This window comes from Equus caballus, chromosome 2 (assembly GCF_041296265.1).
Source record: "Equus caballus isolate H_3958 breed thoroughbred chromosome 2, TB-T2T, whole genome shotgun sequence".
Lineage (NCBI taxonomy): Eukaryota > Metazoa > Chordata > Mammalia > Perissodactyla > Equidae > Equus > Equus caballus.
Window position 1 is genome coordinate 41,670,663 of NC_091685.1, and position 16,805 is coordinate 41,687,467.

Consider the following 16,805-nt stretch of genomic DNA (forward strand, 5'->3'; position numbering starts at 1 on the left):
TACCACAGTCTTTGCCAGTGAATCTGAAGCTACAATGCATCAGTTATTAGAATCAATTATCTTTTAGATGTTCAGACTGAAAAATAACCTTACTGTGTAATACATTCAAATTCCAGTGAAGGAGCTAATGGAAGGCTATCGATCTTACCTGCCTTCCATCTTATCTTTTTGTCCCTTATTAAATTTCCTTTAAAAATGAGGGGAGGGTGTTCAAAATTCTGGCAATTACTCACTTCTAAGATTTTTTTTTAACTTTGATCTAGGGTATTTAAACACCACCACCACCTCCTGTCAGAGCAGCGTGAACTCTGTGACGGGCGTCAGCCTCTCTCGTGGTTCCCTTCTCCAGCAGCAGAGACCCAAGAGCAGGGTTCCAGACAGGAGAGGCTGTCTGTTCCTCGCCACGCCCCACACTCACAGCCACCTCGGGGGCTATGCTCTCACACTTACAAGGGACCTGGGCTTGACTGGGGCTTAACTTCTAGAAATACATGCAAGAGCAAGGCACCTGGTAAACAGCTCTTTGAAACTCTCGCCTTTGGTTCAAACTGGAGATAGAGGGTAACTTCAGGAAAATGTGTATGGTTCAAAATATTTAGTGCCAGAAAGTCGTACTTCGTTTTTTAACTCTGCAGCCTGAAAGCTTAGATGATCAATTGGAATGAGACTTGGAAAAGGTACAAAGGAGAAAAATAGCTGGGAAGTCTGTCCTGGTCCACCCAGTGCCACCAAAATGTGACACTTCTTATCTGTCCAGCAGAGCAGGGTCAGAGTAGGAAACAAGCTGTACTTTGACTTTATAGTTCTTCTCTGCATTTCTAGCATTACGTTTCACTAAAGTTCTTAGTAAACTAGAGTTTACAGTAGAGTGAACATAAAGGAGGACACAAACCAAATTCACACTTAAATTAAATAGCATGATTTAATTTAGTTGCTGCTTAATCCTGAATCCCCTTAAGTTAAAAAAAAAAAGTTACAATTAACTATTAACGTTAATGACTTTAAACCTTCCAGAAAGCATGAATCCAAAAGGAAATATCCAACAGGTGATATGAACCAGATATTTTATGGCCTTTCCTGTTTCGGTCTCAAACATTCTAAACATCAATGGAAAAAAAATTCTCTAGAGTTTCTCAGTTTTATTCTTCTAGAGTATATTTTCTGGCCTGTTACTGAGTATGGTCCTCTAACAGGTACACAATTAACTCATAGGTAGACAACACAATGGCAGTGTTTGGTATCTGCCGGATGAGCTGAGCAAAGAGTCCTCTATAAAAGGCAAGGTAACCTTCTTCTCGGAAGACCAGCCGAGCGGTCTGGACAAAGGACTTGTACTTGGTGCCCTCCTCCCGGAGCCGCGTCCTTATGACTTCTGCAGAGAGAAACACACACTTAATGCTAGAAATCAACGGTATTACAAGGTAATAAGAGGAGAGAATTCAAAGCACATAACTTTATAATCGTCAATGTACAACTCTGGCTCTTTGCCAGAGTATCTCTGCTCTCAGCTGTATTTGGACAGGACAATCACATAGATGTAATGAAAAGTTAAGATTTTTTTTTTTGGTGAGGAAGATTGGCTCTGAACTAACATCTGTTGCCAATCTTCCTCTTTTTTTGCTTGAAGAAGATAGTTGCTGAGCTAACATCTCTGCCAATCTTCCTCTATTTCATATGTGGGACGCCACCACAGCACAACTTGATGAATGGTGTGCAGGTCAATGCTCAGGATCCAAAACCGCAAACCCCAGGCCCCTGAACTGGAGTGTGCAAACTTAACCACTACACCACCCGACTGGCCCCAAAAGTTAAGATTTTTTAAAGAACTTTTTCTAACTCTGGGAAATGGTCATTTAGGGACATTTAGATATACCTACAAGAGTACAAAATAATTTTGAGGGATTAAAAAAAGCTCAGTCTGAATGGGACTTAATTTTAAGATAGTTTATGGTTTTCTATTACCAATTAAACAAACACTACGTCACTGAAGGTGTAATTTGTATTAAGTATGGTAATACTTCAACGAGACATTCTTTTCATTTATTTCCCAACTTTCTCTCCCTACTAGACTCCGTCTCCACTCTGTCCAGCTTAAAGCTGCCTCCTCCTTTTCCAGACCTTCGCCCACCTGGCCCTCCTTCACCCAAGCATCCACGGCGCAACCCTTGTCACCACCTGTCAAGCAGACCTCAAGCTTCTGTCTCCCGACATGGGAGCGTCCCGACCTCTTCTCCATGAGCCCCATGGTGTCCCTTAGTGCCCCAGAACATGGTGGGACTCAATTACCTGTTACTGAGTTGAGCACGTGCATTTGTCACAGCTGACAGTGCAGTAGGCTTTTGAAAACAAAACCTATTTTTCATGGCACAATAAACTGAGCTATGTTTTTTAAGTAGGTCAATAGGACATTAGGTCTATGATTCCTTAAAAAATCATCTTACCCAAAGTAGCCTTACTCAGTACTCCATTCAAAATGGAAGCTGGGAGATTTTGTTTGTAAAGTTTGGCTCCCACATCATTCTTTTAAATCAAGGAATTTTAAATAAAATCCGGATTGCCGGCTTCTTTGAAAACATGCGAAGTTCCGTAACACAGGGCCCACATCTGCACATCACGTTCTGGCCACGACCAGCTGCAGGCGAGCGGAGAGGACTTCCTAGCACTCCTATAACCTACGCGCAGGGCAGCTGGTCTCACTCGTGAGCAGTCACCTGTGACCTGCAGGTATGTGCACTTCTGTGTGTGCTACAGAGGCCCAGACACTGAGAAACGACACAAACCCGACAGCTGTTTTACCGCTCTGAAAGAGAGAGAAAGCATACCGTGTGGATAAGCAATGCAGGAGGCACATCCCTTAGAAATAGCAGCAGCTGCCATAAGTCCAAAAAAATTTGTGGAATTTTTCTCAGTCCCACTTGTAGAAGAGGCTAATGGAGCTTCTTTCAGATACTTCTTTAAACTTTCATAAATAGCAAAACAGATGATAGTTTCTGAAATTCCAGCATAGGAGGCAGTCAACCCCCTGTAGAAGCCGCGGATGCCTTCCGTCTGGTAAACATAGCGAGCGCACTGGAGTGTGTTCATCTGCTTGGAGCCTCGCACCCTGTGTAAAGGAGACCAAAGACAGGAGTTACAACGCACGCCGATGAGCCTGGCCGGGGTTCCAAGTCACAGAACGAACACTGGACCTAAAGAGACATCACACAGCAGGGCAGCGTGTCCTCCCTGTTGTGCGAGGCTGAGTCTCTTAGCTGGGACACCTCAGAGGCCCATAGCCCATGTGCATCTGTACCAAGATCCATAAAAACACGTTCACAGCCTCTGACCTAATTTTGGAAAGGGTCATATGGAGGAAGATGTTCATCACGGAGGAAAACATAACTGCAATATAATCAAAACAAACATCTAAAAACAGGAACAGATAAGTAAACTATGGTACATATACTAGGTTAAAACAGTTGTGAAGGCAGTAAGATACGGAGAACGGCTTAAGCGGAAAGCAGGGCAAAATCATGTCAAGTATAACTACAATTACAGTACGAATATGCTTTAAGAAAATACTCCAAGAAAATTCACCAGCATTCTGACGGGGCGGTGAGCAGAGGAGTGCTCTTTCTTATTACTCTAGTCTCCAGACGGTGTGTTTTGATTCTATTTTTTCTAAATTTCTACATTTCTAAACACTAAATAGACTACAATAACCAATAAAAGACCTCAGGCCTGGAGGCTCCTACCCCATGACGGGAAGTTTCCATAACCGCCTGGATACAAATGGGACCTGAGAGTGTTTACGCTGGTGGCATGGCAGAGACCCCTCCTGGGGGCTGAAGGCCAGCACACCCTCCTGCTCCGGTCAGTCTCAACAGGTCTCTTCGAGGCCCTTCTCTGCTCCCTAGCTGGAGAGACCTTTCTAATGCAAATCCAACCGTGTCTCCTTCCTGCTTAAAATCCTCTAATGCAGGGTGTCTCAACCTTGGAACTACTGACATTTTGGGCCAGATAATTCTCTGTTGTGACATGCGTCCTATGCATTGTAGGATGTTTAGCAGCACCCTCAGCCTTTCCTAGCAGATGCCAATAGCAGCCCATTTAAGTTGTGACAGCTAAAAATGTCTCCAGACACGGCCAAATGTCCCCTGGGGGGCAAAGTGTCCCCCAGCCCCACCCTGAAAAACAGCTCTAATGACTCTCTACTGCTCTCAAAATACAGCCCAAGTTCAAACTCCAAATTCCTTCCCAGGGCTTTTAAGGATGTGGCCCCCACACGTTTCTGCAGCCCTATCTTTCTGTAATTCCCTCCTTCTCTAGTATGTATCCATGCAGCCCACTCTGATCATACCTCACTTCCTTCAGTTCCCCAGAACCCAGGATGCTTTCTTGCCTCCAGATTTTCTGCACGCACAGCTCTCTGCCTGAAGCACCTTCACTGATGCCCCACCTGGCTATTCCTCGGATGGTGGGGTGGGCATCACTGCTTATCTCTGCCTGTCCTGCCTACACTGCACTAGGAACCCTCCGGGTCCAGCAGGCCCCTTATCCCACCAGACTATAATTGTCTTTCTTTTCTCTGAAGCTGTGAGCTTCCGGAAGGCAGGGCCTATGTCTTACTCCCTGTTTCCCCAGTGCCTAGTGCACAGGAAGCATGAAATAAATACTTCTTGTTGAGGGACATGTTAACAGAGCCCGCCCAAACAAAATGTCCTCCACAGGGGTCATTAGGCAGATTTAAAAGAATGCACGCAGGGGCGCTCAGCCGACTCGTGCACGTATCCTCCGCTCCAGAGAAGTGCTATCAGGACACCGCGTGCACAGCTGGAACGGGGAGTGATTACAAAGGGTTCCAGGAGAGGATGCTGGTCAGAAGCCTGAAGGACAAGTATGTGTTCTTGAAGGAGAAGGGGAAGAGGGATTCCTTGTGAGGGATGGCATACTCAGAGAGAGGGGAGCATGAGAGCATGTGGCATTTTTAGAAAATTGCAAAGGACCTTGAATGTTAAGCCAAAGTGTTAGGATTTGACCCTGAGAACCACCAAGATTCATTGAAGGATTCTGAGCAAGGGATCTGTTCAAAATGATTAGACCTGATTTTTTTTAGAAGGTTCTTTCAGGCAGACTGGACTAGGGGGAATATGGAATCAAAGATCAATTCAGAGGCTACTGATCATTCGAGAGAAAAACCAACTAACGCAGACTCCCGCCTACACTTCCAGCCGGAGTTCTTGCTTGCTCTCCTCCTTTCTTTATGGGACTAGCTGGAAGTTTCCAGTGCGCCCTCCCCCCATTTCTAGGCAACACAGTTTCACAAGGGTTATCTTAGATAAAATCCTACCACAGAATCATTTACCATCATCATTTCTTTGAAATCACTGTAGTTACTGGGCTGCTTGATCTCGTTAACATATTAAAAAAAGTATATGGATATATTGGGCAATTTTTTAAAACATTGATGGGGCCAGCCCAGTGGCGCAGCGGTTAAGTTTGCACGTTCCGCTTCAGCAGCCCAGGGTTCGCCAGTTCGGATCCCGCATGCGGACATGGCACTGCTTGGCAAGTCATACTGTAGCAGGCATCCCACAAATAAAGTAGAGGAAGATGGGCACGGATGTTAGCTCAGGGCCAGTCTTCCTCAGCAAAAAGAGGAGGATTGGCAGCAGTTAGCTCAGGGCTAATCTTCCTCAAAAAAAAAAAAATTGATAACTATATTTCAATAATTGGTTTCCACTGCTTTTAAAAACATTATTCTAAAAAGTGCCTGCAGGCTTCCCCAAGCTGCCAAAGGAATCCGCAGCATAAAAGATGTTAAGCTGCCCTGGCTAGAGTTTCAGGGCAGAAATCTAGTATATTTGAGGGCCTTGGAGATTAAAATCACTCTTCTGAGGCCTGAAGGCATTTGCTGTTCTGCCCTTACTGGCATCTTCCCCCTTGAAAGAGAGGTCATCTGGAGGAAAGCCCAAAGCACTCCAACTTGGGGTGGGGTCTGCCAAGAGCAGAGACCCACCGACTATCCGAGAGGAAGTCAGGACTGCTGAGCAGATTTTTGACCTCCCCTTATGTTATTTATGTTGGTCCTTGTCTCCCCACAATGCTTGGCAGCACAAATCTCAAAACAAAAGGAATTTCTACATGTGCCTGTATTCAGAAAAAATAGGGGCAGGGATGGCTAAGGACGCTGCACACCTCACTCCACACCTGGAACTGGGGGAAGAAAAAATCCCCAAGAATTCTTCTATTAAGGAAGGAACAATTAATAACTTACTTCCGTTCTAGCTGCATCCGGGTTTTCACCATCCATATAGGATTCATTAAGGAATTTGTGACAAAAGCTGGGAAAAAAAGCACAGAAAATATCATCACTGAACACAGTCAATGCTTGTTAAAGCTGCCTATTTCATATGATAAACTCTGAAATGAGAATTTCAATGCCTTAATAGTGAAAATGGACAGTAGGGAGCAGTTACGTTTCTGTACTGCAGGTGGCCACTATGGTCCCCTAAATGTAACATCTGTTGGTATGCTGGACCTAAAAACAAACAAACAAACAAAACTCTTCCCACTGGGTTTTTTTTCTGCTACCTTGCTAGCGTTCAGCCTATTGGGAACATTTTACTAACCCTTGTTTTATTTCCATTGCTTAGATCAGTACTGTCCAGTATAAATATACATCACGAAAGGTCATGAATGAGACTGACCATGGCTAGTGGTGGTTGTACAGTGCATGCCTAGATCTCTGGAGTCTTGCAACTATCTTTTGCCTGGTTAATCCTTCTTAAATTTTTTTTTTTTTGAGGAAGATTAGCCCTGAGCTAACTACTGCCAATCCTCCTCTTTTTGCTGAGGAAGACTGGCCCTGAGCTAACATCCATGCCCATTTTCCTCTACTTTATACGTGAGATGCCTGCCACAGCACAGCTTGCCAAGGGGTGTCATGTCCGCACCTGGGATTTGAATCGGCGAACCCGGGGCTGCCCCTTGAAATTTCTTTTTTAAAAGGGCTATCTTGAAGATTATGACTCAAACTTTGGAGGAATTAAGGTGACTGGAAGGAATCACAACATGGGAAATTATTTAAATAAAAATTTATGGACTTAAAAAAAAATCCCAATTTTCTAGAGCCCTGTCTAATCTTTCCAGCCTCTAGGTGGTGCTGTTGGCATTTCTGTTCATGTGATTCAAATCATTATAGTAAATATGAAACTATCCCAAAACTCAATTTATGAGCTTCAGGGCCAGAAATAATTTGTTTTAAAAAGTTGCTTATTTAATCCAAAAGGTTGCTTTATTTTTATTTATTTATTTTTTAGGAAGATCAGCCCTGAGCTAACATCTGCTGCCAATCCTCCTCTTTTTGCTGAGGAAGACTGGCCCTGAGCCAACATCTGTGCCCATCTTCCTCCACTTTATATGTGGGATGCTTACCACAGCATGGCTTTTGCCAAGCGGTGCCATGTCTGTACCCGGGATCTGAACAGGCGACCCGCAAGCCACCAAAGCGGAACGTGTGCACTTAAGCACTGAGCCACCAGGCCGGCCCCAAAAGGTTACTTTATATCTAACTTAAAATAGAAGGAACCAAATCTCCATTTACCTGAAGCCAAACTCACACTGCATTTTAATACCTGACTAATCATTTCAGAAAAGTGGAGTTTTAAGACTAATCTGCTTACAGAAACATTTTGTTAGTAACTCTTCCCCATGTTAATACTACGTATCGTTTCAGACCAAGCAAAAAAGTAGCATCGTGGTACTGGCCTGACACAAGGAGTCCTCTGGAACACCTCCTCCCCTCCACAGTTCTAAGCAGATTAATTAGCAACCAGGAACCTAGAGAGCGGTTTAAACACCTCCCCCTCCAGGTCCAATTTATTTCCCGAGGGTTCTTCTAAGTTAATTTTGCAGAAGTTATAAAACTGACGAGCAGCTCTTGGTCTGGCTCGCTCACTACTGGTCCAGCGAGTGAAGACAGACCGGTTCCCACACTCCACATTTCCTCCTCAGAGCTCTGTAGTCAGTAGAAGCGCCTTTCTTGTGTGAAGCCGCTTTGCTTAACATTACTTTCTATTTGGGGTCCAGAAATTATTAGCTATCGCTATTCAGATGGGCTACTCGTACTTTTACTTGGAGTAACACAGGCAGACAAAACTGGTGCCTACACCTTACAGGCTGGCAAAAGTTGGAAATTTTCCATCAAATGCCAATTTACATTCTCTAAAATACCTTTCTCTTTGAACAGACATCAAACAGTATCTACAAAGACACCGTCTTCTCTCAGCAATCTGCAAGTCCATGTTTTGTGCCACACATTTCCTGGGGAAAAAATCCTGTCATGAATTTTCTAAGTAAGTGGAAAGACTCCCTCGAAAGAGAATAGAATTATCTAATGTGTCACTGGGCCCACTAAAAGAACTGCACTCTGAGTCCTGAGCCCTCATCACAGAATCCAGTCGTGAAGGAGAGAAGTACCAACTGTACACATGGTATGCGGGACATCGTTGGGAGTCACGAAAAAGGCAGCTTGAATTTTAGAAAATAATGAAATAGACAGACATAAAAACATTAATATTCCTTTAAAAGAAATATAACACTAACCAGTAGCACGCATGAGAACATGTAAATTTTGAGGGAGAATAAAAAGCTTTAGTGGTTGAAGAAAACGGAACCAAGTTACAAACTGCTCTCAAACACTCATATTTTCTCAGTTCTAATACACAGCTTTAGAAAAACGACTGTAGATGCAAAAGGAGCAGAGGGCTAATTTCTGATTCCTGGAAGAAGCTGTTGGGCACAACACATGCTTTAGGAGAGTGAGAAACTTCTCTCCATCACTGGGGAACATACCTGCAGAGCCAGCTGAGAAGATGTGCACAACATTGCTGTTCGGCACAAAAATGCCATTGAACTGCTCTTTGGCTTTGGAGTAACACGCGAAGTACACGGCCCTGTTAGAACCAAGAGAGAACGCTATGAAGACATCGATATGGAGCTATGTGATAGGTATGTCCCTCTGCAACCTCTGGAAAATTTAGGAAAATATGGGAAAGAAGCTAACATATAACCAAAAGCTTGACCTTATCCGTGCTAAAACCAAAACCTGCTGCAGGCACCTTCAGGAACTTCCTGCCTGTCCTTCCAGAAAGTATTCAGTGATGACGGAAATGTCCAAAATAATTAAGGAAAATGAGATTTTGGTAATATACACACGAAGTCCATTTATGTTCTTCATTTTGCAATCCCTGAAGCACCAACTTTAAAAATCTGTACTGTTTCTAAAATACAGCACACTTGTCCTGCCTTACACCAAAATGAGTATGTCAAATATAATTTGAGCTTTATTTTGATGACTCAGGATCACACAGAAGCAATCATCATACATGTTCTCATAAAGCGCTCCCTCCGCCCTCCTCCCCAAAAGTGACCCCTGTTGGTGGCGTCTGGCCTCTCCATGGCTTTCTGGTCTGGTCTTCTCTGTCTCCGCCTGCTTTTCCCCTTCTGTCTTCTCTGTTGGGGCTGGGGAGCAAGGGCTGGTTGGGATTTCCCCTGCTCCTTCATCAGCAATGCCAGGGAAAGTGCTTCTTTTTTTCCGGCTGGCCAGTGGATCAACCATAGAATATATTTTTCAACTTGGGATCCTGACTACTTATCATTATTGTGTTGCGAAACAGTCTTCCGTTTTTTCTAGGTCCCAAGGGTTCTAAATGGGTGTGGTAGCCAGGAATCTATATCCTAATTTTTGTTACAAGACTTAATTCTCTTTAAAGCCTATTTGAATATTTAGAGCTACATTGTCCCAACACAATAGCCACTGACGGCATGGAGCTGCTTAAAAGTAAAGTTTAAAATTCAGTTCCTCGGTCTCACTAGCCATGTTTCAAGTACTTAATATTCACATGTAGCTAGTGCTCCTATACTGGAGATCATAGTTATAGAACATTTCCATCTCTGCAAAAGTCCTCTTGGACAGTGCTGATATAGCGGGTAGAGATGTGTGAACATAAAAGTGAACAGATGAGTATGTGTGTATAGCATCTCTGAAAAGTAGACTGCCTCCTAGGCGGGGAGCTGGGTGACTGGGGTAGGACATTTACATTACCCCATGTAATACTGGAACAGACTCTAAAGAGAATTAACCTTTATAACAAAAATGAGTATGTTGTTTCATACTATAAGATGAAGACTAAAAGCTTCTAGAATTCTTGCAGATCAGTGCTCCAAGTTGTACACCTGAGGATGTTGTGAAAATGTAGATTCTTATTAAACCCTTTGTTCCTTTAGAATTTTTAGTACGTGTGTATAACAAATTTTATCAAATCAGCACTACCCACAAACATGAGATACAGTTCAATTTTCTTAACTACTAGATATGTACAGTACCTTTGCCATCTATTAATCATGCATGCCCCATATAATCTCACAGACTAGTACTTTCTACTTTTTAAATAGATTATACACACCAACAGTTATCATTATTTCTGTATGTCGGATGTATTTAGGCAAATCCCACACAGAAAAAGAACCTGGCCATCACGAAGTATTGCCCTTCGGGAAGAAAGGACTCAGGATATTATATACCGTATGCAGTGTGCAGGCTGAAAGTTTAATGCTTACCTTGATGGCGCGACTCCAACCAAATTTGGACCCAAGCCTCTGAAAAGTGACTTTGGTCCCTCCTTCTCCAAGATCGACCTGAATAATAAGAAAAGATGTATCTTTAAAACCCCTAGACAATACTGCAAAATTATGAGACATCTGCCTTCACATGAGTTCCTCGAGTAAAGCACAGAATGTTTACAAGAGCTCAGACCCTATCTGATTATATGACAATACGGAATCAGAAGACTGAAGAATACTGCTTTCATTAATACGGTGAAACAGCACGCTTCAAAAGCCATCAGTCCGACACGTCTTCAAGGGGCCCTTTCCCTTGTTCAGGCAGGAGCGAGACGTTCAGGGTTTGTACCACCCATCGAAGTCCTAGTGAGGGAGGAGCAGCACCTGGCAGAGGGCCGGACACAGGGAACAACGTCCTCACTACAACAAGATTCACTGAAAAACGGGTGCAGAGATTCCTGGTGATCATATTTCCTTTGGATTTACTCCTTGTTCATAATAATCCTATCTTCTAGATCTTTACCTATTGCAGGACAGCCCTAAACAAAAATATAAGGAATAGAAAAACTTAATAATTTCCATGGGCTGGATGAATGTTAAGCCAAAGCCTAGTATCTCAAGTTTGAAGAGAATACTGTGCCTGCTTTTTCTTTTTTTTTAAAATTGTGGTAACATATAACAAATTTTTACCACTTAACCACTTTTAAGTGTACAATTCAGCGGCACTGAGTACGTTCACATTGTTGTGCAACCATCACCACCATCCATCTCCACTTTTTCATCTTCTCAAACTGAAATTTCATACACTTTAAACACTAACTTCCCATTCCCTCCTCCTCCCAGCCCTTGGCAACCACCAGTCTATTTTCTGACTATGAATTTGACTACTCTAGGGATCTCACATGAATGGCAGCATACAGCATCTGTCCTTTTGTGACTGGCTTATTTCACTTGGCATAGCGTCTTTGAGGTTCATCCATGTTGTGGCATGTGTCAGAATTTCCTTCTTTTCAAGGCTGAATACTCCTCCATTGTATGTATGCACCACATATTGTTTATCCATGTATCTGTCAATGGACACCTGGGTTGCTTCCCCCTTTCAGCTACTGTGAATAACGGGGCTATGAACATGAGTGTTCAAATATCTGTTCAAGTCCCTAGTTTAAATGCTTCTGAGTATATGCCCAGAAGTGGCATTGCTGGATCGTATGGTAATTGTATGTTTAATTTTTTGAGAATTCGCCATACTATCTACCACAGCAGCTGCACCATTTTACATTCCTACCTGCAACACACAAAGGTTCCAATTTTTCCACACCCTTGCCAATGTGGTTTAAAAAAAAACACAAGTTAAATATGTTTTCTGATTAAAAGTGACTAAGAAAATCCTAAAAAGACTGTACAGAACATTCTTTAGGGGCATTTTAGTCTTTTTTTTGTTTTTAAAGATTGGCACCTGAGCTAACAACTGTTGCCAATCTTTTTTTTTTTCTTCTTCCCCTGCTTTTTTCTCCCCAAATCCCCCCAGTACATAATTGTATATTTTAGTTGTGGGTCCTTCTAGTTGTGGTATGTGGGATGCCACCTCAACATGGCCTGATGAGCGGTGCCATGTCCGCCCCCAGGATCCGAACCTTGGGCTGCCAAAGCAGAGCGTGCGAACTTAGCCACCTAGCCACGGGGCCAGCCCCTAGAGGCATTTTATTCTTTTCAATGGCTCAATTTTCATGGTATCCATTTACATTGTTAAATTATAGTCCTCTAATTTAATCTCCTTTTCTTACTGAGGATTTTTCTTTACTTAGCAATTAGTACCTCCAATTTGACAGCATTCTAAGTTGATCTGGCTCACAAATAATCATACCATTGTCAAAAGAATTTAATGTTTTACCTTCATTATGACATTGAAGATAAAGATATCTTTCATTTTATGCAAAAGCTATTCCTATAAAGCTAATAATAAAGTCAATCCTGCCAAATCTCTTTCTACCAACTTCCATTTTTCCCGAAGAGAAAAAGCTCCCCAAACCAAGCTGAAATTTTTGGTGCAAAACAAGTTAAGCTGACGTTTTGGTCCTTGGTGTGCTGGCTAACGTTAAAGTTTTACCCACTCGTGCTTTTCTTCCCTGCTCTTCCCTTCTTCAGATCAGTGTGACTTTTCATGGTCTAAATTCCCTCAATGTACAAACTACATAAAATTTTGAATCTTAGCTTCTCTTCTCCAAATTTTGGGATGTTTATAAATATTTCAATTGCTTGAAAATAAAGAATACTTATACCTTTAGGAGCTTTCCTAAAAAGCAGTAGGCTAACAATTACACAAGAAATAAAAAGTATCTAGATTGGAAAAGAAAAAGTAAAACTATCTTTATTCACAGAGAACTTGATGTTGTACTAAGATAAATACTAAGAAATCCACTAAAAAGTTACTATAACTGGAAAATGAGTTCAGCAAGGTTGCAGGATACAAGTTCAATACAGAAAAATCACCTATATTTCTACACAGTAGCAATGAAGAATCTGAAAATGGAAATAAAAATCAATTGCTTTTTATTTTTACAACAGCATAAAAAGAATAAAATACCCATAGAGACGTTAAGTAGATCAGGGGTTGGGGGAGGGAGAGATGGGGAATGACACATTTCTTTTTGGTGTGATGAAAATGTTCTAGAATTACATAGTGGTGATGGTCACATAACTGTGAATATACTGAAAACCATTAAACTGTATACTTTAAAAGGATGAATGTTATGGTATGTGACTAATATCTCAATAAAGCTATTATTTAAAAAGGTAGTAGGGATTGGCCTGGTGGCGTGGCGGCTAAGTTGGCATGCTCTGCTTTGGCAGCCCAGGGTTTGCAGGTTCAGATCCCAGGCGTGGACCTATACACCGTTCATCAAGTATGCTGTGGCGGCAACCCACAAACAAAATAGAGGAAAATTGGCACAGACGTTAACTCAGAGCCAATCTTCCTCACCAAAAAAAGAAAGAAAGAAAGGTAGTAAACTAAACCTCAGTTCTATTTATATAATTAAATTACTTCAATATATTAGGGAGACAATAGTCTTATTTTCTAATCATAAAATCTTTTCTTACTGGCAGATTTAAATCCAGGCCCTTTTAGGTGATTCCAAGACACACTCTTGTTGGCGTGGCCCACATGAAACCCTCTGGCCACCCCTCAGTGTCACATGAAGGTACTCTGTTCGCCACACTAGATAACTAGGGAGCACTCACTACGAGTACAGTGTAACTTCTTTTCTTCTCTTTTCATGGCATCTGGGGAAGGTCAAAGCAATGTATTTAAAATAAGACCTAGCCATACAGGAGTATTATTCAGAAATAAAAAGGAAGGAAGTACTGGTACACACTACAACAAGGATGAACCTTTAAGAAACATTAGATTAAATGAAAAAAGCCAGACACAAGAGGCCATATGTTGCATGACTTCGTTTATGTGAAAAGTCCAGAGGAGACAAATCTGTATTGACAGAAAGTAGATTCCTGGCGGGCTGCCTAGGGCTGGAGGGTGGAGGACGGGGAACGACTGTGAGCGGGGAAGGGGTTTCCCTTGGTGGGGATGAAAAGGTTCTAAAATCACACTGTAGTGATGCTTGTACAAAACTCTGTGAACACACTACAAACAGTTAACTGTATAGTATGCGAATTACATCTTAATAAATCTGTTAAAAAAAACCCGGCAAGGAGGGAAAAAAACGCTCACTGAGAAAGCTCTCAGGAGCAGAAGAGCTACTGGCAGGAACAGAGCTGAAGACAAAATTTAGTTCTTGTGCCACAGCAATCACAACAGACAACTGATGAAACTAGAATATGGACTGTAGATAGGTAAAAAGTAGTATTTCAATGTTAAATTCCTTGAACTTGAAAACTGTACTGTGGTTTTAAAGGAATACACTTGCTCTTAGGAAATAAATGCTGAAGAATTAAGGGTAAAGGGGCATAATACCTGTAACTTATTTTCAAATGGTTCAGAAAAAATATGTATATAGAGCAAAAATTAAAAAGCAAATGTGGCAAAATGTTAAAAATTGGTGATGAAGTAGAGAGTATAAGCAAATTATTTGTACACTCCTGTAACTTTTCTGTAAGTTTGAAATTATTTTAAAATAAAAAGTTCTTAAAGCTATAAGCCACAGGTTATAAAAATATTGAATTCATGATGACAGCTCCCCCGAAAGTCATGGAAACAGGGGTTGGGTGAAGACATTCTTGGAGGTCGGCCTGGTGGTGCAGCGGTTAAGTGCGCACGTTCTGCTTTGGTGTCCCAGGGTTCGCCAGTTTGGATCCCGGGTGCGGACATGGCACCGCTTGGCAAGCCATGCTGTGGTAGGCGTCCCACACATAAAGTAGAGGAAGATGGGCATGGATGTTAGCTCAGGGCCAGTCTTAGCAAAAAGAGGAGGATTGGTGGCAGATGTTAGCTCAGGGCTAATCTTCCTCAAAATAAATAAATATTTCTTTCCTTTTTTTCAAAAGATTTTATTTTTCCTTTTTCTCCCCAAAGCCCCCTGGTACATAGTTGTGTATTTTTAGTTGTGGGTCCTTCTAGTTGTGCCGTGTGGGACGCCACCTCAGCATGGCTTGATGAGCGGTGCCATGTCTGCGTCCAGGATCCAAACCAGCAAAACCCTGGGCCGCCGTAGCGGAGTGCACGAACTTAACCACTCAGCCACAGGGCCGGCCCCTAAACATTTCTTAAAAAAAAACAGACATTCTTGGGTTTCCATAAACCTAACACTCCAAATGAAGATCATGGAGTTTCAGTGAATTTTCACATTGGCCAAAAACAAGCCATTTGGCCTTTAATAGAGGTATGAGAATTTAGTGTTTTCAACTCTAAGTACTTTCACTCTTTCTCAAAAAGGATTGTGCTTTTAAAAAGCCAAGCTCTCGGAACAAAACCTTCTCCTAAATATCACCTTGAAGTGACCTACACCTTACGATAAAGCATGTAAAAGATTTCCAAATGCTCAGTATATTCGTAGTTTTTATAAGTTTGGATTCTGTCTCTGGTCCCATTAATGTACACTGTGCAGCCACCCCAGGAATCATTTAAACACAATTAAGGGAATCTCTGGCTCCAGAAAGCCTGAAGCCTCTCATCTATAATGCAGGAGCAAACTCGTGTCCTCAAGTGACTCAGGCCTTTCAAGAACTGCAGAAGCAGTCTCCATAGTTACACATATTAACAGTGGGCAAACGGTCAAATGGATTACATAATTCAAACTTCTAACCTATTTGGATGTTGACAAAACTTTTCTGGAACAATCAAGTTCCTACTATAAATGGTACGCTTTGGCTTCAAAATAAAGAATGTTAGGATCCAGACTAATTTTCCCACAGTCATATAAAGTGTCATTTAGGAAAGAAATGAAAACAGAAATTAAGGTCGTCTTGGAGCATTTCCTTCTCTTCACCAGTTTGAGGTCATAAAGTGAGCACCACAGACTAATCCAAGACACAGATCTCGTCTGAACCCAACAGGTTTTAAAAGATAGAGACTAGCTCCTAACATATTATGTTTCAGATTAAAATGGTACTCGAAAAAACAAAAATAAGGTACCTGAGTAGTTTAAAGAATAGGAGCTCTGATTTAAAAAAAAAAGATTAAGTCCTAAGACTTTTTAAAGTAGATACCTGAAATAAATTGGTATATTAATACCCTTTGGCAAATTTAATAGTGAGAGCCTAAATGTGTTAACATCTTGCCTTTTCTTCTTTTTAAGTAACTATACTCAAAATACAAAGATTATTAGTACTTCGATAGAGAATATTTTTTCTCTAATAGGTTAACCTAACATGAGGCACAAGCAAACACTGATTTGCATTTTGGAAAATAAATTTCCTGTAAACAAGTTCTGCAGCCTGCTAAGTCTTTTAAAGGAGTACTTCCTGAAAGAGTAAGACTAGTAATAAGCAGGTTAGTTTTAAATGAATAACCATTTTATTCCTTGGGGTTTTTGATAAATCCCATGTCTTCTAAAAATGTGAACAGAACACTTCGATGGGTTTTGTGGCACAGAGAAAAGGCCTGCGCCTTGTGCTCATTTGCTCGATAAAGAGCCCTGTCTGTGGGCCGTCATCACCGCCCTTAGCTTAGCGATAGTTAATGGAAGAATGAGAAAGCAGTCCAAGAATCCAAGGGAGAGAGGAAGGGAGCTTCAGCCAGGGTGGTG

The 16,805-nt window shown here is 41.8% G+C and overlaps 1 protein-coding gene and 1 non-coding gene across 3 annotated transcripts in view; one reads left to right on the forward strand and one right to left on the reverse strand.

Annotated features, from left to right (window-relative positions):
- Positions 1-896: 896 nt before the first annotated feature.
- The window catches only part of SLC25A33 (solute carrier family 25 member 33), a 29,639-nt gene continuing 13,730 nt past the window's right edge, over positions 897-16,805 (reverse strand). For both annotated transcript variants that reach the window (XM_023635845.2, XM_005607551.4), the window contains exons 3-7: positions 10,603-10,680; positions 8,836-8,936; positions 6,257-6,323; positions 2,823-3,103; positions 897-1,372 (exon numbers count right to left, since the gene is read on the reverse strand). In XM_023635845.2, the coding sequence (XP_023491613.1) occupies positions 1,170-1,372; positions 2,823-3,103; positions 6,257-6,323; positions 8,836-8,936; positions 10,603-10,680 (730 nt within the window). In that variant the 3' untranslated portion in view covers positions 897-1,169. The remainder of the gene's footprint in view (positions 1,373-2,822; positions 3,104-6,256; positions 6,324-8,835; positions 8,937-10,602; positions 10,681-16,805) is intronic.
- LOC111772609 (small nucleolar RNA SNORA32) lies at positions 6,505-6,604 on the forward strand. Its single transcript, XR_002806616.1, has one exon. It is a non-coding gene; the product is annotated as a small nucleolar RNA SNORA32 (small nucleolar RNA).